The 25,565-nt window shown below is 39.4% G+C and overlaps 1 protein-coding gene across 1 annotated transcript; it reads right to left on the bottom strand.

The window, feature by feature from the left end:
* Positions 1–2,322: 2,322 nt before the first annotated feature.
* On the bottom strand, positions 2,323–25,476 carry slc6a17 (solute carrier family 6 member 17). Its single transcript, XM_017417827.3, has 12 exons — positions 25,145–25,476; positions 19,697–20,117; positions 15,061–15,218; positions 12,520–12,646; positions 11,327–11,508; positions 10,519–10,629; positions 9,389–9,630; positions 9,096–9,288; positions 8,717–8,909; positions 8,466–8,625; positions 7,789–7,951; positions 2,323–6,676 (listed from the first exon to the last, which is right to left on the bottom strand). Exons 2-12 carry the CDS (start codon positions 19,989–19,991, stop codon positions 6,314–6,316), a joined length of 2,187 nt encoding a protein of 728 aa, XP_017273316.1. The 5' UTR covers positions 19,992–20,117; positions 25,145–25,476; the 3' UTR covers positions 2,323–6,313.
* Between the last annotated feature and the right edge of the window lie 89 nt (positions 25,477–25,565).

Here is a 25,565-nt window from a genome sequence, read left to right as displayed (position 1 = left end):
GCTCTGCCGTGGACGCAAACAGCAGCTGAAGGTACCGTGTGAGAGCACGTCTGATGGATGTCTGCCCACACAAACCCCGTCTGCCAGGAAAATGCCACTCGAAGTGTAAAAAATATCCAGCGACCGTCTTTTCTTAGATCAGGTGGCGGTGGGGAATCAGGAAGTAGCCTCTTGGCTGTGTGAGTGTGAGTGTGTGTGTGTTGTCAGGAGATAAATATCGGTAAAAGAACCTCCAGGTGGGATTCTCATCACACACTCTCTCTGTGTGTGTGTGCAGCATCACGTCAGGGCAGCCTGTTTGTGCAGGTCACGCGTGACACTGTGGTGGGAAATGATTTGTTTATAAGATACAGAGCAGAAAGACACCCGGAACAGATCGCTCTGGAAATACAAGAAGGGAAATGTGACACAGCCTTGGAGCCAAACTGTTTGACGTGAACACCGTGGGGCAGAGCAACAATGTCCGGAACAACTCACTGCTTTATTGGGATTGTTCACAATCATTTAATCATATGACTCTGCAGATTTAAGCAAGCCCTGCAGGACTGAAGGCTTATAAACCAGCAGAACAGAAGTCATCACTAATACAGATGGAGAAGCAGAAATATGTTTATATTGTTCTGACCACTAAAACTGTCTCTTTGCTGCCTGAAATTCTGAGCTGCTATCTGCTGCTTACATGTAAAAAACATGTGCAGAAGACAGAAAATAAAAAGTCTCTTTAGTGATGAACGTGTAGCCGTTACTTTGGCAAGAGGCCCAGTTTGTGTCAGAGCCAGAATATTTCAATTCCTGTCGGTTTGGTAGACTAACCTACAAATGTTTAAAACCACTGAAGACATCCACCTCTGACCCAGCTGGACAAGAGCCAAGCAGCAGAATCAATTTAACTGGAGACGACGTTAAAATGAAGGGAGAGGAGTAAAATGTGCCGAGGTTCTGAGTTAAATAAAAATCTAACAATCAGACGGAAATCCACAAAGGAAAAGACTTCACATGTTTTGGTGTTGTTTTGGGTTGCCATCTTAAATGTGAGGCTGAAATTAGAAAAGTGTTTAGACCTATTAAATCTCATCCTGACTGTTTTTGTCTTTGCCCAGTTAGTTTTGCTTTCTGTGATTCTGTCACACCTGTCCCATTGTGTACCTGTTTGGGACCAAAATATTAAACAATTGCTTGATCAAAAATCAACTTTAGATAAAAAATCAATGAAATGGAACCACTGTGAAATACAGAAAAAAAATTATAATTGATTTTGGCAGAACTAGTGAGAAAGCCCAGCCCTGTTTAGAGCTCTTTAGCTCAGGTCACATGTCTGAACAGACATTTTGATATCTTTGACGGTTTTTACTCTTTTTGTCAAAGACATACAGTAGAGAGTGGGCACATTCAAACTCCCATTGACTTCCATTATGTCTGAGCATTATGTCTCTTTAAAAATGGAAATGAAGGACCTTTTTAACTTTTCACATCTCCTACATAAAACAAAAAAATTCACGTGTAACAGCCAGATGTTTCTACCACTTACAGTTCAGGAATGTTTTCAATATAACTTTAGGTTTTTGACAGTATAAAGCTTGTTTTCTAGTTTATGTTTCTGTCTGCCGGTCCAATGAAGGCTGCTGTCAGGGAGTGACAGAGACAGGTGTGTGGTTACCATGGTGACCCTAATGAGCCTCTGTCAGAAGCTTTAACGTTTTTTTTTACCTTGGTTCTTTTTGCACGTCTTACATGATGTATGCATCAAAATGTAGCTATTTTGTCAGCTTAGATTATTACAGAAGTAAGACCCGAATCAGTATGTTAGAGTTTCAGTTTTAACTGCTTTGGCAACGACTGAAACTGTCTGATTCAGAGTTCACACTTTTGTTTTCCTTGTATTTTAAAGATATTTCTTTTTTGTTTGTTTGTTTTGCAGTCTAAGTATTTCTGCATACCTTACTCTAGTGTAATCATATCTATTTAATCATCTTTTAATTTCTTCAGAAACATTGTGCTTCGCTTCATCATACTTGCTCAATTTTTGCTTCATGCTACTTTTAGCTATCATTTAGCTAGCTTTTTGGAGTTTTTAGCTGACCATTAGCTACTTTTAGCTATCATTTTGTTACTTTTAGAGTTTGTGTACTGCTACATTTAGCTAGCATTTTGCTATTTTTTATCTTTTAGCTGGTGTTTTGTTCCTTTTAGGTTTACCAACTCAGTTTCAGCTTCTTCTGTAAATTCCAGTCATTCATCCTCAGCGTTTTCACAGAAAATGCTATTTCTCTAGTTGTTCATGAACCTCCCACAGCACGGAATAACGGAGACACACAACAGGACTGCTGAATAAAAGTGGTTACTTTAATTGTCTCTTTAACCCATTGTGTCAACACACAGCATCTCTCTATTCACCTAAAAGTTAAAGTTCCTATCTTACTGTTCCAGTCAGACCTTTCTTCCTGATTATGTTCCCAGTTTTGTGCCGGACGCCGTCGCAGTTCGAGTGAGAAACACACAGTAGAGATTGCTTTTTCATTAGTAGTCCCACTCCACTGCACTGGTTTAGATAAGCAGCACACAACACTGAAGGAGGAGAAAAAACACAGAGCGAAACACCGAAAACCTACAAGTAATTTTACTCTACACACGCTCACACACATGCTCTCACACCAACACACACACACAGACAGGCGCTCAGCTATGTTTACTAAAAACAACCACACACAAACACCTGAAACCAACAGACACCAATGTAACATTACAGACAGTACAAAAATCAAAAAAATATCTGAAAATATACAATTATTATTTACAACTCAAGTATACACCCTGTCACTGTCACTATAGATACTCAGTGTGAATTTATCAGAATGTACATCAATATGTACAGATTAAATACATCGTCTTAAATACTATAAATATATCTGTTTGGTCACATAAAGATTATTTTCACATTTAAATAAATTTACTGTTACTCTACTTTTGTCAAGTTCGTATTGGTGACTGAGCTGAGATAAAGTCTAGAAGTTGCTTGCAACACAGCGGACACTTGAACGAGACAAAGAGACCCTGGAGTTTTTGTTTTCAGTTTTTGATAACATAGTTACTGATTGGCAAAAAGCTTTTTCACTGCCTGAGACCCTGCAGAGATTAAACAGTGCACAGAAGTGTTTGCAGATCTAAACTACCCTGCTCGTGTACAAGTTTATCAATAAATGCAGCATTTGTAAAGAAAACTCACAGAGCGTGATTGTGCTTTCGTCAATACTAATATCAATTTATCACGTGAAATCTGTTGCTACAAAAGTCCCGGTGTTGTTTAGTTTCTTTTGACAATGGCAGTGCAGTTCATTGTGCAAATTTATTTCTTTGATTACCATCTGTAGGTTGCTGGAATCAAAGTTTAATCTTAAAGTTTTTTCACCCAGTGAGCTCAAAGCAGCTCACAGTTGGGATTTATAATTTATGAAAACAGAAAACCTCCTGCATGCTCGCGGTTCTGTGCTTTACTTCTAAGCAATTTGTGTAAAATAAGTGCCTTCACTTTCTGTGCCATTTCTGGGCAATGTTTTATGCACGATTTGGCATAAAATCTGTAAACCTTTACATGTAAAAGTTTACCAAATGTGACGATTATAATCTGACGTATGAAGACTTTAAGAACATTTTCAGGCTTACTTGTAACGTCTCAGGTTGTTGATGCTGAAAACATTCATTTTTTTGTGCTATTTTAGTCATTACATGAAGTCTGTTACCTTCGTGTACAGCTTATTATCGTCAGTGTTACAAGAATATATGGGAACTTATTAAATAATGTAGCTATGACAACAAATATGTGCTGTTAGGTGATAGCTGGCCTGTTACCAGAACAAATAATGGATCCACTGCAGAGAGCACATGACCAAATTTAGACAAAAACAGCAGGAATGGCTCTGTACTCAAAATAACAACTGGGACATAGTGTAACTAAACTTAGCAGAAAGGTTAAAAGGAACCAGCCAACATGAAAGCTATGATATTAAAATTCAAAACATCAACACCAGATGATTGAAAAGCAGATTTTCATTTACGAAGCCAGTCCTGAAAAAGTTGGGACATTTCTTAGATGCAGTTCTTCAGGCTGGTGAACCTGTGCCCATCTTTACTTCTGAGAGACTGAGCCTCTAAAATGCTCTTTTTGTACCCAGTCCACTTGCAGATCTGTTGTAAATTAACCTAATTTGCTGCTTCCATTTTTACCACTTACTTCTACAGCCTTTTTAGATTTGCAAATCATTGCATTCTTGTTTGATTTACATTTTACACAAGTCCCAACTTTTCAGAATCAGGGTTTGTAAAACAAATTAGAAGAAACAAATGATTTTTCACCTTTTCTATTTGTGCCTTTAGTGGTCTTTCATTCCCCCTTTTCTTATTTAGAGATCTGTAACAACAAAGCTGTTTTTGTGTTTTTCATATTTGTGCTTAACAAACAACTCCAGGGTCTGAATCTACTTAAAGTGCTCAAATGAACGAGACAAAACGTTGACTCAAACAAACTCACTCGTCGTAAAAATAATAAAATGACAAAAGCATAAGGCAAACAGATGACACAGATGCTGTTTAGGCACCAAACAATGTGACTGACTGTGCTTCACACTACATCTGTTCAGTCTCAAGTCATGGTGTTCTCTCAGGGAGGGGCCGCAGAAGAAGAAGTGTCCCTCTGCTGTTCACCAGAGACACCTAGTGGTCAAATCCATGTATTACCACTTATTCCGAACATTAATATCACAGTACATTTCCACGGTTGTACAAGGTTATACATTAAAATAAAAAAAACAAAGGCATTGTTTTCACACTTTGGATCACAGAAAAAACATTAAAGTGTAGTTTGTAGTGCTGATGATGTTAAAGTGGTCTTAAATTGAGGAATGTGCAAGTGTTGAACCTAAACACCGTCCACTCAGAGTTGGATTATGATTGACTTGGACTGGCGGTGAACCACCTAACTCAATGCACTGCAACAACATTGGCGAGCGAATTCTTACAGGTAACCAACAGATGTGCAGGTGGAGCAGAGAAAGCGGGGTGTCCGCTCTCCTGCTCCTCACGCACATCACAGGAGAGTCTGTTTCTATGGAGCGTTGCCACGGCTTCCCCTGAGTAACACAGCTCTATTTTTAAATGGGCCGGGTCACCAGGAGCTCTCATTCAGCGGCAGACAATACAAGCACACTGACATGGCCATCTGTGTGTACATAAAGACTGAACTCCCTCTCTGTCTGCCTCTCTGGTTGAACATTTGCTGTGTTCATTCTTCTAAGGCATTCATTAAAATAGACTGATTAAAAACGGAAAATCTTTGTCTTGACCCACTGCAGCTGGAACAACACAGCCAACAACGCACGTACCGCCGGTGGCAACAGCTCTATAGCTTTGCTTATTGAGGAGGAAGGTTGTTTAAAAGACAAATGTTGTTTGCGTTTTAAGGCTCAGGGATGCTCTAAAGATGGCAGACGTTAGTGCTTCTGTGTTGAAATGACGACGGACAAAGCTACCCCTTATTCTGCACTACTGCAGTGTGTGTGCACGACCTAATGTGGTGTCCGAGACTATTACACAACATATACTCTATATATACATGTTTCTAATGTACATTTGAGGGAAATAGCGATAGAAGGAGAGCCATAGTTTTTATTTACTATTATTGCTGATGCACGATAGGCACAGTAAACTTAAAGATATAATGTGCTTGTAACACCATGAGAGTTGTTTACTACATACTGTTATGGATGCATTTGTAACCCTTCGACATGAGAAATGTTCTTGTACTGATCAGATAAAGGCGAGTGTTTTTATGGTTTTGAGTCTCCTTCTATTCTATTCCCACAGCTAACAATCCTCTTCAATGAACCAGAAAAAGCACAAACTGGTTAACACACGGAGTTACAACTCAGTACAACACAAACCTTTAGCATTGGACACTCCTTAACCTCAGAGTTTATAATCAAAACCCACAAACGACCACTCTAAACCTTTTTGCTCCCGTCTTTGTCCCCCTGTCTCTGCCACGTTGTCAAGATGAAAAAAACTTCTCTGTTTGAATGATCCCCTCCTCACTGGCTGGGCTGTACTCGCAATCAGCAGAAAGTGTTTTGTGACCAAAAAAATTTAAAAAAGGAAAAGAAACGTGTGGGTGGCGAAGCAGAAACGGGGGACAGAGGATTTTATCTCTGGAGGTTAAGGTGTGAGGAATGCTGCGAGTGCTTTTTCTCCCTCTCTTTACTTTTCTGTCTTCCTCCCTTCAGCCTGGGTAGGTTGAGGTTATGAGATTCTTGAGCTCAGTGGATCATAGCTCAGACTCGGGCGAGCCAATGTTCTGGTAGCCCGTCTTGGTGCTGGTGCCATAGTTGGTGTTGGTCATCTCCTGGGTGCCGCCGGGCCCCAGGTAAGCGCGTTGGGCGGGCATGGGGGAGGGGGTCTCGCCGGGGTTCTTGCCGAGGATGAAGCGCTGCTCATCCTGCTCCTCCAGGTTGGAGATATCCTTCATCATGCCTTTGCGGTAGGAGACAGACAGCTTGTTGGAGCCGTCTGAGATCAGATTGAAGTGGCGGGCGATGAAGACCATGGGCAGAGGCAGCATGGCAACCACAATGAGGGCGTACGCCATGGCTAAGGCCCAGGGGGAGTAGCTATGGAAACGCTCTGAGCCCTAAGAATGAAAGACAGCAGAGACGCACAGGATGGTGAAGAAAATGAAGAGCAAAAAGTGATGAAGAGATTAAGTTAAAACTTTAAACCACCTCTCAGTTCTTTATTTTCTGGTTCCAAGAAGTCAGACTTCCTTGTAATCTTTTAGAGTGGTTTTAATTAATTGATTTTAGGCTTTCTGAAGGTCTTTTAAAGGTATTTTTTTTAGATTCAGCTAAAGAAATTACAATAAATTGTGTTTTTGTGACCGGCTGCTGGTAAAATATTGCCTAATAATAAATTTAAAAAAATAATTTTGTGAAAAATTGTCTGTTTTCAACACAACACTAGTTCATCTCTGGAGTCCAGAAGTCTTTTTATACATATATGATTTTTATAGATCAGATTTGGGTAATTTTGAGTTGCTTTTTGGTATCTTCTGTGCTTGAGTTTCTTTATTAGTCCTATTTTTGTGATCCTTGTGGTATTCCCTGATTTATTGTATATTCTCCTTTGTGGTTTTTCCTCCTCGTGTTCCCTGTGTTTTAGATTATTGTATAGTTTTGCTCCGTGTGTTCTCTGTGTCACGACTCACCCTCCTCAGTAGTTTTCCAGTCAGCCTGCCACGCCCACCTCACCTGTTCCCCATCACCTCTCAGCTGTTTTTCATTTTCCACTCATCCTCAGTCCCATTAATTCAGTCTCTTCTTACTCGCTCCCCATCAGATCATTGTTGTTGCAGGAATGCTGTTCTTTGAAGTTTACCATTTATGAGTTTGCTGCCAAGTCAGCCTTTTGTTTTTGTTCTCCTGAATAAAAGTATTTTAGTTTCTCAAGTTTCCCCGAGCCTAACCTTCAACCATCCAACCTAATATGTTGAGCTAAAATGAGTGAAAAGCAGCCAAAGACAACCATCAAAAGACATTTAGAAAGCCTGACAAACTATTGTTCAAGTTCACTTTGAAAGACTACCAGAAAGTCTGGCTCCTTCGAACTTAATTATAAAGAAATGAGGAATGATTCAAAACGTTTTGCACAATGCAGTAAAACATTTACAAAACACTGAAAATGGTTTCCCTACTTTTTTCCCCCTTTCTAACTATGTTAAAACTCTCCTAGCCAGGATGAACTGACCTCATCTTCCACCCAGGCGTTGTACCCGGCAGGACTGACAGCCATCTCTATAACAGTGGCAGCGATGAGCACCACTAAGATGGCAGGTGAGACATATTTCCACATGTAGAAATAGAAGGAGTACGGCCTGAAACCAAGCATGTCCTCCAGGTCCTGCATGAACCTGCAGAAAGCAAGAAATGAACAAACGGTTCAAGAAAGCAGGAAAGGAAGGAAGGGAGGAAGAGTCACAACAAAACACTGAGAACAAGTTTCTCCTTTTAAAGTCATGGTCTATTGCTACCTAATGAACATCTGTCAGATGTTAACTAAGTGGCTATGTTTAACACAAAAACCTTAATTATATTTTTAAGAAACTTTGTTTTACAAACTGAAAATGTCCAAACTGTAAGCAACCTTGGAAATATGGAAGTTAGGTGAGACACTTTGGAGAGTTTACAAAGCTGACAGGTACAAATCAAGAGTGAGGCTTGCAAAACTAAGAAATAAAAAAAGAACGGCATCATGACAAATTAGTAAAATGGAAATCATTTCATTTTTTTCTAAAAATTTAAGATTTATCAACAGAAGCTAATTTCATTGAATGTTTCAGTTTTGTAAAAAAGAAACTGATGCAGTTGCTTAATTAAGTAAAACTGTATCCAAGCCCAATAAATTTTTACATCCCTTCAGGTTACCTCTTAGTGCCGTAGATCCAGGCCACAGAGATGTTCTCCAGGATCACCACCACAGTGAGAGGCAAACCAGCAGAGTAGTCATCAAACATGGTGACAAAGTAGTTCCCTGAACGCTGCACGAACAGCAAGCCTAACAGGAAGGCTATTATACAGCAAACCACTGAGGAACAGAAGAGAACAAAGCATCCGGTGAAAAACTGATCCGACGCTCTGACTGTGACACGGGACTGACCTGCCGGGCCGACACCTACCGCACAGAATCTCCTTGCGGACCTTGAAAGCGTCCAGTATGGGTGTGGTGATGCCGGTCATGGTTCCGATCATGCTTCCCAGGCCCAAGTTGATCAGCATGAAGAAGAACATGACAGACCAGAAGGGACTGGCGGGGAAGTGGGTCATGGCCTCTGTGAAGGCGATGAAGGCCAGGCCGGTGCCCTGAACTGCCTACAGGATGGAGAGAAATCCTCACAGTAGTTACTGATGGTGAATATTAACCACTCAGCTGCTAGAACAGTCATAAAAATGAAACACTTTTCCTCCATCAGTGAGTTCATTAATTATAGAGCAGCTACAAAACTAGGCAGTAAATTCATAAAAATGATCCTTGAGTCCAAACATCCTTTCTCTGACCTTATTCAGCTCATCCTCCAGGATGCAGGCGTCCAGGCCCAGCTGGGCGAAGCTGTCCTCCTTCACGGTTTTGATGACGCCGTACATTTCTGTGTAGTCCTGAGCCGACAGGTGGGAGAAGTTGATGTGAGGAGGAATCAGCTCTCTGCTCAGCACACCTGTGTTCAGGAAACCCAGAATCTTCTCCGCATTGCTGCAAAGTTAGAAATATAATGAGGACAGACTTCAAAGTGTGTCTTAAAAGTTAAAAAAACGGGGAGAGAGATACGTTTGTTTCTGTAAGACATACTCACTCGACAACACACTTCTCATTCATGACATTAGCTTTGAAGCCCAGGACAGCAAACACCACCAAGGTGGCCAAGATGGAGGTGACAAAGTTGATGATGGAGACCAGCGCAGCGTCAAAGTGGCAGTTGTTGTCTCTCTTGTTGTAGCTGGAGAAAGCGATGACGCCTCCGAAGCCAAGGCCGAGGGCGAAGAAGACCTGCGTGGCTGCTTCCCTCCACACCTGCGGCTCCAACATCTTCTCCAGCTGGTGAGACAAGAAGGAGGAAAAACAAAAAATATTCTGGAAATAAGGTCGTTTATCTGTCCTACAAAACTCCTGAACATTAATGTTTAATATGTACCGTATTCTATTTTTACTTTTCTTCAAGACAAGACTGAGGTGATGGTGATTAAAACAAAACCTGGTCATTTGATTTATATTATCGGAGAGCATTTCTTGCTCTTTCACTCACTATAAGGTTTGGTTTTATAGGATGTGGACCACAAGGTGATGTTTAGAGAATAAAGTTCTTATATGATTTTATCTTCCACATACAGTATTTATGTTTCCAGAACAAAACCTGGGAGCAAAATTAATTTATGCATCTGAATTTTATTTTTTATGTGCATAGGATATGTAAAAATTTTACAAAAATGCAGACAACATGCCACATTCTCTGATTTGAGCGTATTTTATTTCTTATATATGATGCAAATTTAAACAAGAACTAATCCCTCAAATCCAATAAATCCAATAAATTTTTTGTGTTCAATAATTTACCAGCAAAGTAATGCATTCTGCATAATCCTGAGTGTGAAATATAGATTTAATGTTTTTAAAATGGAGTGGAAGTTTGTATGTATTTTTAAACACATATTCACCACAAGAGGGAGACACTGAACCATAGCAGTGTGGATGAAATCCCTATTTTTCTGTCAATGGGTCTTAATAGGTGACGTTGCAACCATTGTATACGTTGATAAGTATCATGAATTAACTTTTAGTTTTCAATCTTTTTGACGATTACAGACAGCTAATATCTGCTATCTTTATCCTTAAAATGTCCCTAAATCCCACTGAGGCGACAGATAAAATCTATTCACCTTGCATTCCCCCGTTTTTCTGAGAAAATAATCCCAGATTTGCTCTCACCTTGGGAGTGAACATGTGAGCGATGCCGTCCACTGCTCCCTTCAGCAGCAGGCCTCGGACCAGGAAGCAGAACAGCACCAGATACGGGAAGAGAGAGCTGAAGTACATCACCTAAAAGAGGGAGAGAAAGTCAAGTGCATCACACAGTGTTGCCATGGATACGCTGTCTGAGACCTCACACATGGAGGCAGAAGTGCAGTCACACACACACATGATGGATCAGTCCCAACACTGCTTTGTATTTGCTCGACACCAAATCTGTGAAATCTTTCAGATGCAGAGAGGAGATATTCTTTTGACAGAATATCAGAACGATTACAGTTCTGACTCTAATAACTGAAGTCTATCAGAGTGTTTTTAAAAAGTATGTCAGACTCTGCCTCCGTGTGGAGTATTTCCCTGCTCTGTAGGCTGGATATTGTGCTCTGATATTCTGTATGACTCAGTTTGGATCAGGATTAAAAGATGTGGCTGTGATTCGTGCCAAAGAGAGAATTTTCCATCTCCATCCTGAATCAGCTTTTTTCTTGGTTCAGTTGAAGCTCATGAATGTTGCATGCCTCTGACTTTCATAATACAGATGAGATCCAAAAATAGACACATGAGAGGCTTAGCATTTTACCTTTACATTTAAAAGCAGAGTCAGTAAAACCCTCCCTGTCAGGGATGAATCGCTGATTAAAAACAAAAATGGAAAGCTGTTGTTGAAAGGATTTATCTTTACATTGCTTCGTTGTGCTGTTTGACAAAATGCAGAGGATTAATCTTTATGACATGCGTGTTCAGCACCCCCCCACCTCCCACATACCTTCCCAGAGGACTGGATGCCTTTGATGACTGCCAGGCAGACCAGGATCCAGGCCACCAGGAGGGACAGGGTCATCTTCCAGTTCAGGCCGCCGGTGTCGTCGATGGAGCTGGTGATGTTAAGAGTCTGACGGTACCAGAAATAGGTTGTGGCCGAGCTTTTATCACATTCTGGTTCCACAACTAAAACAGCAGCAGGGGGAAGAAAATAAGTACATGAGCGTCTTTCAATTGAGCCTGCAACAAATAAAAAGAGCATTTGCCCCAATTCAAAATGCTCCAATAATTATTTCCATTAAAGACATGAATCTACAGCTGTCAGAATGATGGAAAGATAGGGAAACTAAAAATGAATGGAATGTGTAGCATTCCTTGCATATCGCCTGCCGCCTTTCATGTCAAAGTTTTAAACTAAAATGAATGGAGTAGTAGCGGTTTTTAGCTATATATATATATATATATATATATATTTACAGTGACAGTGCCTTGCGAAAGTATTCGGCCCCCTTGAACTTTTCAACCTTTTGCCACTTTTCAGGCTTCAAACATAAAGATCTAAAATTGTTAGTATTTTGTGAAGAATCAACAACAAGTGGGACACAATCGTGAAGTGGAACAAAATTAAATGGATATTTTAAACTTTTTTAACAAATAAAAAACTGCAAAGTGGGGCATGTTTTGATGTAAAAAGAAAAATCTGAAGGTAGGCCTATTTCCTGTTTTTATAAAAAAAATAGGTTGTCTGACAGATTTTACATCCATAAATAGATTCTGTGCCTTAAGATGAAGGTGAAAATATAGAATAAGTACATGAAACTGTATCATCCTTCTCAAAGCAAATGGAATATTTAAAAGCTAGCATGGTTTTGAATTACATGGAGTAAAGTCATTTATTAAAACTTTAGTACTGTACTGACTTCAAACTGTAAAAAAAAAAAAAATGCACCAGAAACCATTAAGCAGCTGTAAATTGATGCAGGCTTTAACAAATTAAAACTCCTTCCAGTGATGTGGGTTTGTATCTCATTTAAAATAAGCGAATAAGGAAAACATTCATTCATTAAAAACAATAATACTATTTTGGGGCCCTCTAACTCCTGGGGCCTTGGGCTAATACCCTGATAAGTCCTTTGGAATAGTCCGGTCATGATTATACCCACATTTATAAGACAGATGTGTTTTTGAACGACTCACTGGCTTGGGTTCCATTTTTCCTGATGGGGCATTCAGCCCAGGGTAGAGGATACTGAAAGGACTGGAAGAAATAGAAGATGCTCCAGCCTATAATTACGTTATAATAGAGGCCAACAAAACCGCAAACCTGAGGAAGAAACGAGAGAGGAAGCAAATCTTATTAAACACACAAGCACAAGGCGCAAGCGGCATGCAGTCGGGGCGCAGACACACAACTTAAGACAGAGCACATATGAATTATTGAGCTGTTTGCTCTCAGCAGCCAAGGCCACCGTCCTCAAAGACGTGGTATTTATAGCCGCTAAAGCTCCCTCTGCCACACGCCTCACTGCCCCCGGCCAGGACTCTCCGTCCAGCGGTTTACATTAGATTGATGAAATCAGCGTCGGGATGAATGACACACAGAGAGACTGAAGCAGCAGGTCACTGCCTGCTGACAGACTGCGTTGCAAGCTGCTGACGCTAATGAGATGGGGACCTGACGGGTCACCGCTCCGACAACAGCAGTGATCAGTGCATTTTATCTGCTTTAAAACAACGGGAGCAGGAAACATGAAGAGGCAGAAAGAGGTCAGGAGGGTGCATTAAACAGCACAGTTGTTTTTTGAATGGTCACATCAAACGTGAGAAGAATACTCATATTATTAAACAGGATTATTAACACATTTAATAATTTAGGGGTTTTAAATGGTTAATATACAATTCTTATATTACATTTTGCACCTTCTATTATTAGTCCTATCATGGCTAGTCAATATTAATTTTTGTTTTCGTGTGTACTATCCATAGTTTATAAAGTAACTAGTGTGTGAACCTTTGTACTGATGCTGCTGTGACACCTGAATTTCCCCTCGGCGGGACAACAAAGGCTATTTCTATTCTATTCTATTCTATTCTATTCTATTCTATTCTATTCTATTCTATTCTATATCTGTAATGAAACAATGATGGAGCTCATATCACCTGCCACGATAGAGACCAAGGTTTTAAACAAAGATTTGTGATGGAAGGGGATTATCAGCTACTACCACCCCAAATTTTAATCCTCTCAAGGCAGACGTTGCAGTTTTGCAACAGTGAATTGCATATACCTAATTACTCCACATTCATATTTTATGAGCCTTATTTTACTCAAATGATAATTTCCCCAAATATCTGATTTTTCCTGTTACTAAAACTTAATTTGAGCCTGAGAGGGTTAAAATCATATTTGTAAAAATAGTGATTGAGTTAGAGTCATTTTTGTGTTTGCTCAGGTCGACTAGCTGTAGGGGCCATCTTGAATTATTCTGACTCTTGAAGGTAATCAGTTGTAGAAGTACAATACATTTCTGGTAGTTTCATTAAAAATTGTCCATTGGTTAATGAGATGCTAAGAGACAAACAGGGTTGACTCCCACAGCTATCAGCAACATCTTAAACAAAGATCTCATGCTCTTAGAGTATGTGTTGGTGATGACTCTCACCTACTACCACACCGAATTTTAGCTCAGTGTCTGTAAAAATGTCTGAGTTGTGGTTATTCTCATGTTCGATAAGGTTTATTAGCTATGGCAGCCATCTTGAATTGGGTAGACTCCAAAGGTTTATCAGTTGTAGAAGAACATCCAGTGATTAAATCTGAGAATTTCATTAAAATCTGTCTACTGCATAAGTGATAATAAGGCCATAAAAACAATAAAAAGCTCAACTGGGATATCAGTTTGTTAATAATTGTTAATAAAACAACCTTTAGTAGTTTATGTCATTTTTGTAATTGGAACTTTCACTATTGTTTTATAATATAAGTCAAAAACCTTGATATAAGACACATTTTTGCACTGATAATAAAATGTAAAATATTGGGAGATCATAAATAAATCTGCTATCTACAGAAAATATGCACAGGAAATTAAAAGGCTATGATCATTATCATTATTTCATTTTGTGGCTAATGTTTTTCATACTAAATAATAAAAAACCTTGAATATTTTAGTGAAAGTCACAGAATTGTGTTTAAATCAACATGTAGCAGAGATATTAGATGCTGTATCACAAAAAAGATATTAAAATTACATTTTTGTCACTACTTAAATGTTAAGTTGTTTAGAGGTCTAAAACTTAAGTCTAATGTAAAATAAAAAAAATATTATTAGTAGTTGTTGGTAATAAGGAAAAATCTTACAGATCTGCTGCAGACGGGAATATCTACAGAGTAACATTTTAAATAGGAAGTTATAATATTTTCACAGTGACATTAACAATCCAAACTTACTGTCTGATCCTCATTTTCCTTCTGCTGCCAAGAAGAAGTGGACTTTTGTGGTTTTAGTTAAATATTTTCAAATTTACTGAATGGATTGCTGTGAAATTTGATGTGAACATTCTTGTTTTTCAAACAACAAGCTGGAATTTTTCCTCATTTTACTTTTTCCTCATCAGGTTGTTCCTCTAAAATCTCACAAAGAACTTCTTTATGGGAGATTTTAGCTCTCAACGCAGAGTTTCGCAGAGCTAGTACTCCTGTCACATGTCATAAAGTTTGTGGCATCGCACGCTTACCATCAGGCTGGAAACGCCGATGCCCCCCAGCTGAGGGTAGACGTAGTTCCACACCCCGATGCTGCCCCTCCTGATCCTCTGACCCACTGCCAGCTCCAGGAAAAACAAGGGGATGCCGATGAGGAGGAGGAGGATAAAGTAGGGCACCAGGTATGCACCTGACACAGCAGAAGAGCAGAGGGGGAAACAATTACAGCTGCGCGTTCAGAGGATTTTATTTCTGCACAGCTGGTAGTGAAGCAGAAAAAGGGACAGAGTTACATTTGATCTATTTATAGTTTTTCTTTTAACTTCAAACATACTGATTTTACTGCTTCCACTCCCTTCCTCCTCTCAGTACTGACATTTGCTTTTTTTCAAACTTTTACTCATCACTTTATCAGATACGACCCTCTTTTTTTTCATTCAGAAGAGAAATAAACAGAAAACAGAACAGACGGCGATCACAGACAGCAAGTCAGATCCAGTCCCGCTGACGTCAAGAACCGAAGAGACACCATGGTGACAGAAGCATCCAAAGCCAGAGAGGATTGGTTCACGGAGAGCAGACACTTTCTATCCACTCTGGACTCCATAAAAAACACTGATTTCATTCTCATCTGTGGCTCAAGGAGCGGCAAACAACAGAAAACAATGACAGGAACATGGCGTCACCTTCCAGGATTTTTACTCTTGTTTCCAGTTCTGCTCTGAACTGCAGCCACACAGAAAAGATGTAAACAAAATCTGTTGGTGAGGAGATAAATAAACTATTGAGGTTTCCGCCTGTTTTAAATGGTTTCTCACAGAAGCTGCACAGCCATGCTGGAAGGATGAATGAATGATTTAATGAACTGAAAACTAAATTTAACACTGTTTAAAAAGTTAAAGAGTAAAAATAAAACAGCATAAATCTAAGTGGAAAGTGGTGTTAATGATCCTACCGAGATGTTGCACAACAACAACTATAATTTTTACAAATCCTCATCAATCCGCAGACATGTTAGGACTGGTATAACAAGGCTGGTTACAACGCTCTCTCAGTTTTGTTTTTTTTAACAGATGTGTGTGTGTGTTTCTGTCTGTAAAATGAAGCAGAGGATTTAAATGTGGTTGCCTCATTTGGCAAATTTTAAAAAGAAGCTGGTTGCAGTGCTGTAAGATTTTAAATGTGTACAAAATATTGAAACTGTACAAAAAAATAGACATTATTAAACTGTAAAGTAATTTATAGTCTTTTCAAGTAATGCAATCAGTTGGTGCATTGACAAAAACCTAACAATAAACAACAATAGTAATATTTACAGGGTTTTTAGGCCAATTATTCAAATAAAAATCAAGAAAAGCAAAGATAAAGCTTGGTTTGTAAAAGGGTTTGGAGATAAAATAGTTATTAATTTTGATAAAATGAGTGGATTTTTCAAAATTCTTCAGCTGGATGTTGAATGTTGTCACAACCTGTTTTTACTAACTCGAGACAAATGTTCATGCTCCCACCAGGTTCCACCAGGAGACACAAACAAGACAATAAAACCTAATTTAATTAATGATTTGCCCATAAAGCGGGGCTGTTTTATAGCTGAGGTGTGTGTAGGACTGATGTTTGTGTTTGTAATAAAAGCCAAACAGAGACAAAAGAATGACCAAGCAGCAGACTTTCATCTTAAGCAAACACAGGTGAGACAACGCTGCACCTTAAACTAAAAGAGTCATTAGATTATAGACATTTCTGCGGAAAAATGTATTAACAGCCATGCTCCAACAGACGTTTTTAAAAAGGGTGACGATGGAGGCTGGTGATAATGTTAGGGTGGCTTTAACAGAATTTCAGGAGTTTTATTATGCTGTAATTATATATATATATAGCTTAAATATTGCAATATGGAAGTCAGAAAATAAACTTCTCACTAAAAAAAAAAAAGTTGTTACTAACTGAGAATTGGACAGTCACTGTTCAACCATCTGAGCGTTCTTTTCTCTTTTAAATCTGTATTTATAAAAAAAACTATTATACATATAACATCCTGATAGCCTGCCTTTTCATATGAGGACAGTGGTTTGCTGCATAATAATATTTTATTCTGTTCATCTTAGACCGATTGTCCAATAGCAAATTTACAGAGGTGGCCATTGCCCCCTTGGGCCACCCTTTGTTGGTTCCCTTGTTAATATCATAATAATGCACACTATTTTGCACTTTAAATACCACCTTCAAACACATTCCACACAAAAAACCAACAATGCCTAAAAGCTGAAGCTGTCTGTTTACTCCTAAACTTCCTCCGTGTTAGTCATCACCACCTTCTCATCGCATCATAATAACAGTAAATCATATCGCCAAAAGGGAAATGCAGAGCAAACAGCAGGAACAGAAACAAACTCAACTAAACTAGGTAAAGGGTTTGGCATCTCTGTGCATCTCGGACAGGAAGAAATATCTAAATCTTTTTGCCACAGGAGTTGACTCGTTCTGATAAATGTTCTCAACACTCTGAGTGTGCCAGGCTCAAATAAAAATAACACTCTCAAGTTGTATTTATTAAGCTCTTCTAAAACAAACCTTAAATCTATCGGCCTACAGTAAACTCAAGCACTGTTGCAGAATCTTGACAGTTTGATCAGCTGGAGGGTTTTAACAGAACCAGAACATTTATGCTTCAAACCCTTTTGGAGCTCGAAAGGAGAAGCAGGTAAAGAAAATGGATGGATGGATGGATGGATGGATGGATGGATGGATGGATGGATGGATGGATGGATGGATGGAGAACTGATGCGACTGCTTCAGTTCATATAAATACTATCACACACGTCTGTTTCAGATTTCAAACTGGCATCAATTATTTCTGATCCAATTTAAAGTCCGTTGCTTTTTGTCAATTTTTCGGCTAAGTTCTTTAACACTTTGATTTTATGCTGGTTATATTTGATCTTTAACAACCCAGAAACTTTCCTGTTAAATAAGATTATTTTCAAATCCCAAATGACAACATATGTAAAAAAAAGAGTATGTCCACAGGTGCTTCAAAACAAATATTAAAATCTGGTTGTCACTAAAACAATAAGTTACAGGAGAGAATAAATGAACATAAATGAAATGCTGACAAAGCCGTCACACTAAAGCGTCTGACTGAATCACAACATCATTAATTAATAAACCCAGTAAAATATTCCACCCTCTCTTTTAGACGCTGCAGACAGTTTCTGTTTTGCAGCTCACAGAATTCAGTTCACAGAGTCCACCTGAATTCCCATCATGCATCAATAAAGTCAGCACTAATTGTTTTGTTTGGCTGGTTTCATGTTTCAAAATACAACATTTGCTTTTAGTCAATATTTCAATGTGTCTGATGGAAGAAAAGTAATTTGTTTTAGTAATTTTTGTGCCATTTAAAGTGTATTAACTCTTACTGAGGATGATAATACGTTCTTTAAATGAGGTGTTTTTGATAATGATGAACACATGAACAGAAAACAAACAGTGATATTTTGATAAGTAACACTGACATTCTCAGCTCACAGGTATAAATAATATGTATGTATGGTTGGAAGTATAAGTATAAGAGAATATAATCTATAATCTGTGACAAATGATATTAGAACACATGATGAGAACATGTTAAATCAGTTTGTTTCAGAACAAACAGCCAGACAACAATAAAGCAGAAACACATCAGACTGCCTCACCGATGAACAATAAAGATCTTATTGTTCCATATTTTCCTAACAAAGTACTTCGCTCTCAGGCTGCAGGTTTACTTGTGGTTCCTAGAGGTTTTAGGAGTAGAACAGGAGGCGGAGCTTTCAGTTCTTGTGGAACCAACTTCCAGTTTCTGTCCATGAGACTGACACCCTGTTTACGTTTAAGACCAGGATTAAGATTTTCCTTTTTCATAGATCCTATAGTTAGGGTCAGCTTGGGTTTACTGAGGTATCCTTTAGTTCTACTGCTATAGGCTCAGACTGCTGGAGGACAAACTGACCACATTTCCTGCCTCTGCTGCTGTCTTTACCTGCTCCACTCTCCATGTTTGTATTTATAATTATTGCTGTCACAAGCCTGTTTTTCTTCCCATAGAAACTACACCTGGACCAATCCTTCTGCGTTTGTCTGCGTCTCGTTCTCATCCTCTTTAACCCCAGCAGGTCGAGGCAGGTGGCCACTCATCCTGAGCCTGGTTCTTGTTCTGCAGGAGGTTTCTTCTTGTTTGAATGGAGTTGTTTTCTTCCACTGTCACCAATGTGCTGCTCAGGATGGAAGTTTGTGACGAAGTGAAGATCTGACATAATCTGCTGGCTTACTTAGATAGACAACATTTACTAATTGTCATTTCATAATGTACTGCATGTGAATATATTGTACTTTAATTAAACTGAATCGACTGTAATTAGATCTGGATCTGTTTTGAACTGAATTTGGACTTTTTGTTATTTTTGTTGTACAGTGCCTAGCTTCCTACTTTATTTTGGATTTTACAGAACCAACAGAAAACAACATCATTAATAGTTTTAATGATGTTTTGACTCAGTAGAATATCTGTGAGGGTCCTGGGGGAATCATTGTGTGTACTTTCATGTAACTTTGGTCTACATAAAATTGTTTAAAAAGTTTTTCTTCTTCAAACAGCAAGCTAAAAAATTATGCTTCTCATCCACCTACCTCCACCGTTCTTCTGGCACAGGTAGGGGAACCTCCAAACGTTTCCCAGACCCACAGAGAAGCCCACCTGAGCGAGGATGTACTCCAGCTTATTGTTCCATGCGGGCCGACCGTCCTCTAAATCCTGATCGGGCAGCAGGGACTTTCCCGGGGCTGTAGATCCAGGACTGAGACCCATACTCATCTGGCTGCTTTTATAGTCCATGGGGTGCTCCAGAGACAGAAGGTCAGCCACGGACTCGGTGACCGGCTCATTGCTGTGCTCTCGCTGAGTCACCTTGGTGTTCTTTGGCATGGCTGCTGACACACAGGAGCTCCTTCAGAGGGCCGAGGTGTTCGATGTAGGGGGGCCAGAAGACCGAAGAATGATCAGCGCAGTCGAAGCTGGGAAGGTGGTAAAAAGTTGGGCTTTTTCTTAAATCTGGGAAGAGAAATGATGAGAAAGAAAGAGGGCTTTAAATAACTTCAGTAAAAGTAAATCTTTACAAAATCACTTCATATAAAAACTTGAATATTTGAGTAACTACATCTGACATGCTGGTATTCTTTTAACAAATTCAGTTTAAACTTTAAATAAATGTCAGAGCTTTTCAAGCAGACTATCGTTCAGAAGGGTTTTAAAGGTTTGACACTGATAATGAAACAAGTTTGGTTTTAGTCACATTTTTTTATGTGCTGCTTTTGTTTAATGAATCACTGACTGGCCTAAAATGTGTAAGACTTAGAGATAATTTAAGCAAAAAGGTTCTCTTTACAGATTTTTATGAATGTGAACATTTGCTGGATGTCAAACAACACGTTGCATTTAGTACTTTTCTAAAACTGATCACTTAATCAAGACCAAATTATATGACTAACTACTTATAAAATATTCACAGCTGCAGCTCCACATTCAAAGCAACTAAGATGGACTGTAATTATTTCACTTCAGCCTATTTGAAGCCAGAGTATTTTTAAATGGCGGTTAAAAACAGCAGCACTTCAGAGCCACGAGGTTTGTCTGTAATCCACTTCATTGTGGCGGATGAAACTAATAGATTGAATTACAATCCATTTCATAGCAGAGCCTATTATACTGGAGTCTGGTCATGTGAATGGCATGAACACCAGCATGCCGTCTGTGTGACTGCCTCTCTCAGGAGAATTCAGCCCAAATTAAACCAGAGCGCAGATTGAATCAGCTATTAGTGTCCTTCTTTCTTATCACGCCGCTTCAACATCTTGTCCGTAGGTCGTTTTAATTCAGGTGCTGAAGCGAGACAGTCTGACGCCTCTCTGCTTTGAGTAGAACATGTTTTTCCTGTTGTCTTTTTATGTTATCTGCCATGCGTTAACTTTCCCCTTTGCAGAAATGAATGCACAATCCTGTGTCATCCTTCGGGGCGAAGTGGTGCAGATCGCATAGCTGCACAAGAGATACTGCATTCATCAGGTCTTACTGCCCTGCATACACGAGGATTTTACATTCATTAACTGATTAAAGCAGTAATCCACTGATGCAGCATTGCACTCTGAAGGTAAACAAGCAGAACCCCATCTCATTAAAAGCCTGGATTAAAAACAATGCAGCTTAAATAATGTTACATTGGTTAAAGAATCAGGAAAGATGAAGCATTGAGCAGAGAAGATGACAAGGTTTTATACATTTTTACCCTGACTACATTTGCACAACCAAACTGCCGTTTAAAAACCAGTAAATCAATAACCAACACAATGAATTTTGCACCTTTTTTCCTATAACATCGTATATAATCCATAATGACATCATCTTATAGAGTTCAATAAGAATAACAGAAATAGATAATTTTTCCTGTCCAATTTGTTGCAAATACATGAATGATGCCATTAATACGAGGAATGAAACAAACTGATCAGATCATGAGTTTGTTAGCCTGCTATTCACTTCCAGCTGCACAGAGTAATCTTTCTCTCAAAGCCAACAGAAAACTAAAACCTTTTGAAAACCTTTTAGGCAAGCTGCTGGAAAGAAATGCAGAAAGTGCAATTTTGCAAACATGTCACAGATTATGAGTCAATAAAATAGAAGCTCCTGCAAAATATGGCAAGTCGATTTCATAGCAATAAGAATTAGCAGAATCTTACCTGTGATAAAAACATAATTTAGGTTATCTGTTTTTATTTGCCAAAACTTAAATAAACCACAATTAAATATCAAATAAATAGCCTAATGTTTATGTTCGCTTTAACTGTATCCTTTATTAGTTCAAAGTTGGATACATGAATATTTTATTCTCAAATAAACAGATAATCATTCATAGTGCAATGTTTTAATTTAATCAAGGGGGGTTTGCAAAAGCTATAAAATGTTTTACCCCTTCTTTACATGAATATGGTCTTAGAATGTGTCCTAGACTGTAAAAATGCCAATAAATGTCCAAATGTATTATAGATTTTTCATTTTATGATGTAATAAACAATATTTTTTTCCTTTACAGTGTACATACAACTCTTAATGAGTTGTGTTATTTTTATTTCAAGCTTCATTTCAATCATTTAGTTCATTTTTATGAATCAATAAAATATTTGAAAACAATTACTTTTTTGATAAATACAATAGACAGAGACCTGTAAACAAACGCTGTTGTGTAAAAAGGGTGGATTTTTCTTTAAAATAGGAGTTATTCATTGAGTAAATTCTCAACTCTGTATTTTTATGATGCTTGTTTCATTCGTTCACCCCTCTAGTTCTTTGCAAAAAAACTTATTCTGTCAGAGAAAAAAGGAAATGTTGTAGCTGCAAGCTTGAAGAGCAAAGACTGGTGTTTGAAATTTACATGAAAACACTGTGAGAAGACGAGCATTTCCTGAGCCTAAACCAATTAACTGAAGGTCAAACCGACAAAGCCTGGCAATGACAACTTTCATTAAATGCCAAAGGAGCAGAATGAGATGAGACTTTGAGGACTTGTTGGGCTGTGTGGGATGGGTGAGGCTTGACTTTTTACTCTGGCAGCTCAAGGGCAGAGAGTAAAAGTCAGAGATAAAAAAGAAAGAAAAGCTTTTAATTTTAAATAAAAACACAGATGACTGATATCAGAGCTGAACCTGTGTTCCTAAATACTTCTTAAGAAGGTTTGCACGCTGCCTGGCCCCCAAAAAAGTCCATCAAAAGGCTTAACAAGTAGCATGCACGACAAATTCCTCAACAGTCACGACATGAAGCAGCTCCGAGGTTGGGTGCTCCACGCAGATCCCAGGACAGCTGCTACTTTTCCCACAACAGTCTCCTGAGTCATCCCTGAACACCCTGCAAATGAGGTCTGAAGCAACGGTGTGAGTGTCTACAGCCGACAGATGCGTGTTTTTAGCTTAAGTTGCTAAGAAGAATAATCGCAACCTTTTTTTTTGCTCCATTTATCAAATGGAAACAAAACTGCCTCAGTTACTACTTATAGGTTAGAACAAACATCTGCAGCTTTTACAACCAAAACAGCCATTTCTTCAGCTTTTCTCACTAAAAAAAAGTCTGTCCAGAGCCACAAAACCGACTTGAAGATCAAAAATGAGAAAAAAATTGGACAAATGCGACTCTATATTAGGTTTCATGTAAATATAAGAAGTGTAAAATGAGTTTGTTGCATTATGAAATCAAAGAACTTTTGACATTTATCAGCATTTTTACATTTTAGGTTAAAGAAAAAGACTAAACTCTTAAGAAGAAAACATTTAAAGCAAACCCCCTTTGAAAAAAATGTAACCAATTAACTATGGAGGCCTGAATGAGTCCTTACTATATCTATATATAGCATACATTAGCCTCCTGGTAAATGATTTGAATGAATATAAAAATTATGACAGTTTGTTGGATATTTAATCGCAACTGACACCTTTGTTTACTTAAACTTTTATTAACTGTTTTTCTTTTTTTTTTAAATGAAAAAGAAGCCTTTCCTTCTAATTCTCATTGTTCTCAGAATGACTTTGCAGGATGCCTGATTTTAATGGCTTGGAACGTAATGCAAAACTGAACTTTGGATTTCAGAAAAAGACGACTGGAAGTTAAATTAAAGAAGGGGTAAAATGGTTAACAAACTGATTCAGCAAAATTTATTTGTTTTTTCTTGACCTTGTCTCAATTGTACCATTCTCCACATATCGGAGGGCACTGCTGTGGTTCTAAATAAATACTAATTTCCAGGTTATTTGTTTAAAGTTATAGAAAGCTGCTGCAGAGGAACCAAAGAGCTGAGTGTGGGCCAAGAAGCACAGGATGCAGACCCCTGGGTTAGAACAATTTTGTTCTGTTAGAAACAGACTCATTGAGGCTTTGAATGAACAATAGAAGTTTCTGTTCTTCTAGCAGACGGACACAAAGTTTTATGTTCTGCCAGAGATGCTGTCCGACAGACAGAAGGCTCCAGATCCAGGGCGAGACTGTTACAATCTGAGAGAAACGCAGAGAATTGGGTCTGTGACAAAGAGCACAGCAGGGAATGAAATGCGTTACATTCATTTAGCTGCGGAGATCTTTATGCAGGGCAAAACAAACTGCAGAGAGCGGAGTGTGTGTATTTATAGACCCCTGTGATTAATGGGGAGGGTCTCAGGGTGTGAACATGCTGCCTCCCGCGAGGCAGATGTGTGATCCCCTGATTTGCCCCCTCCCAACTTTCTCCAGACACTCTGGAGTTGATGATGTAACACAGCACAGGTTCCTCACAGAGCTTTGCTCCACTTTTATCTGCTGTGGTTGCTAAGCAATAAGCTCCTTCTGAAATATTGAAACCTCATCCTGGGAGGCAGCATCAGTGGTCGCTTGTCTCTCCTCTCATTTTCTCAAATGGACGGACATGATATCCCCTGGAAGCATGGCTGCAAATAACAGACAGCTGCTGTGACAGAGCTGATGGTGCTGATGGTTCTTGTTGTGGCATCTCTTCCCCCTGTCAGCGAGGCAGCTATCACACTCTGTCTCATCCGGAGATTGTTTTGTTTTTACATTTGAAACATCTCCAGACAGAAAATGGAGTCAAGTGTAAAATCTGGGAAGGTAGAGGAGAAACAAAAAGACTTGGCTTTGATTGGATCTGATCTGATCCCGGGGTGTTGTGGCAGGAACAGGTCAGCACCTGAATGCCAATGTTGCGCCATCACTCAGACCGGTGCGACTCTCAGAGTTGGATACAACCTCTGACGCCCAGTCAAGGTCAAATACAACCCACCTAACAGCCTCGCAGAGATGCAAACAGCAACAAATAAAGTCACGACGTGAGTGCGTTGATGTCACGACGGGCGGCCAAAAAAAAAAAAAAAAAGCGGAGGATTAATGAGCGACGCTGCGGCGACACGTCTGTCAGGTGACGGGCTGCTCCCCTCCGTCAACTCATCTCGAGCCCCTTCCTTTCATCCCAAAGGGGGATCGCACGCCAACCAAGACAAACAGACGCCAGTACACCTAAACTCTTCAAATGATATGAAAACTCTCACCTTGCAGTGCGCGGAGCGGATGGATCCTGCGTTCATTCAGGCGCAGCAGCGTCCGCATGCAGCATCTCCGGGTGTGAAACAACGGAGCGCCTCCAGTCACACGGGGCGCATGGTGCGTAAAGTCTGACGCAGGAGCCCGACGCCGGACACAAGTTTGGAGTTTGGTTCCTTTTAAAAATGGGCGCGCGCGCACCGAGCTGTAACCCCCAGCCCTGTTATAGCCCCACTTCAGCTTCAGACCGATGCGCTCCTGCTGCTCTCTGCTCGCGCGCAGCCGCCCTCCACGTGGTTATTATGGCTGTGTTATTGTGGGATGGAGACTTTACTATGGTAAGTCACGACGAAGGTTCTGACGCAGGTTTGACTCACCAGCTCGTGCACACGTCAGCAGCTGATTCCCACCCCACCCCCCCACCCCCCA

This window comes from Kryptolebias marmoratus, linkage group LG8, assembly GCF_001649575.2.
Source record: "Kryptolebias marmoratus isolate JLee-2015 linkage group LG8, ASM164957v2, whole genome shotgun sequence".
Classification (NCBI taxonomy): domain Eukaryota; kingdom Metazoa; phylum Chordata; class Actinopteri; order Cyprinodontiformes; family Rivulidae; genus Kryptolebias; species Kryptolebias marmoratus.
This window is presented reverse-complemented; position numbering and strand designations above follow the sequence as displayed.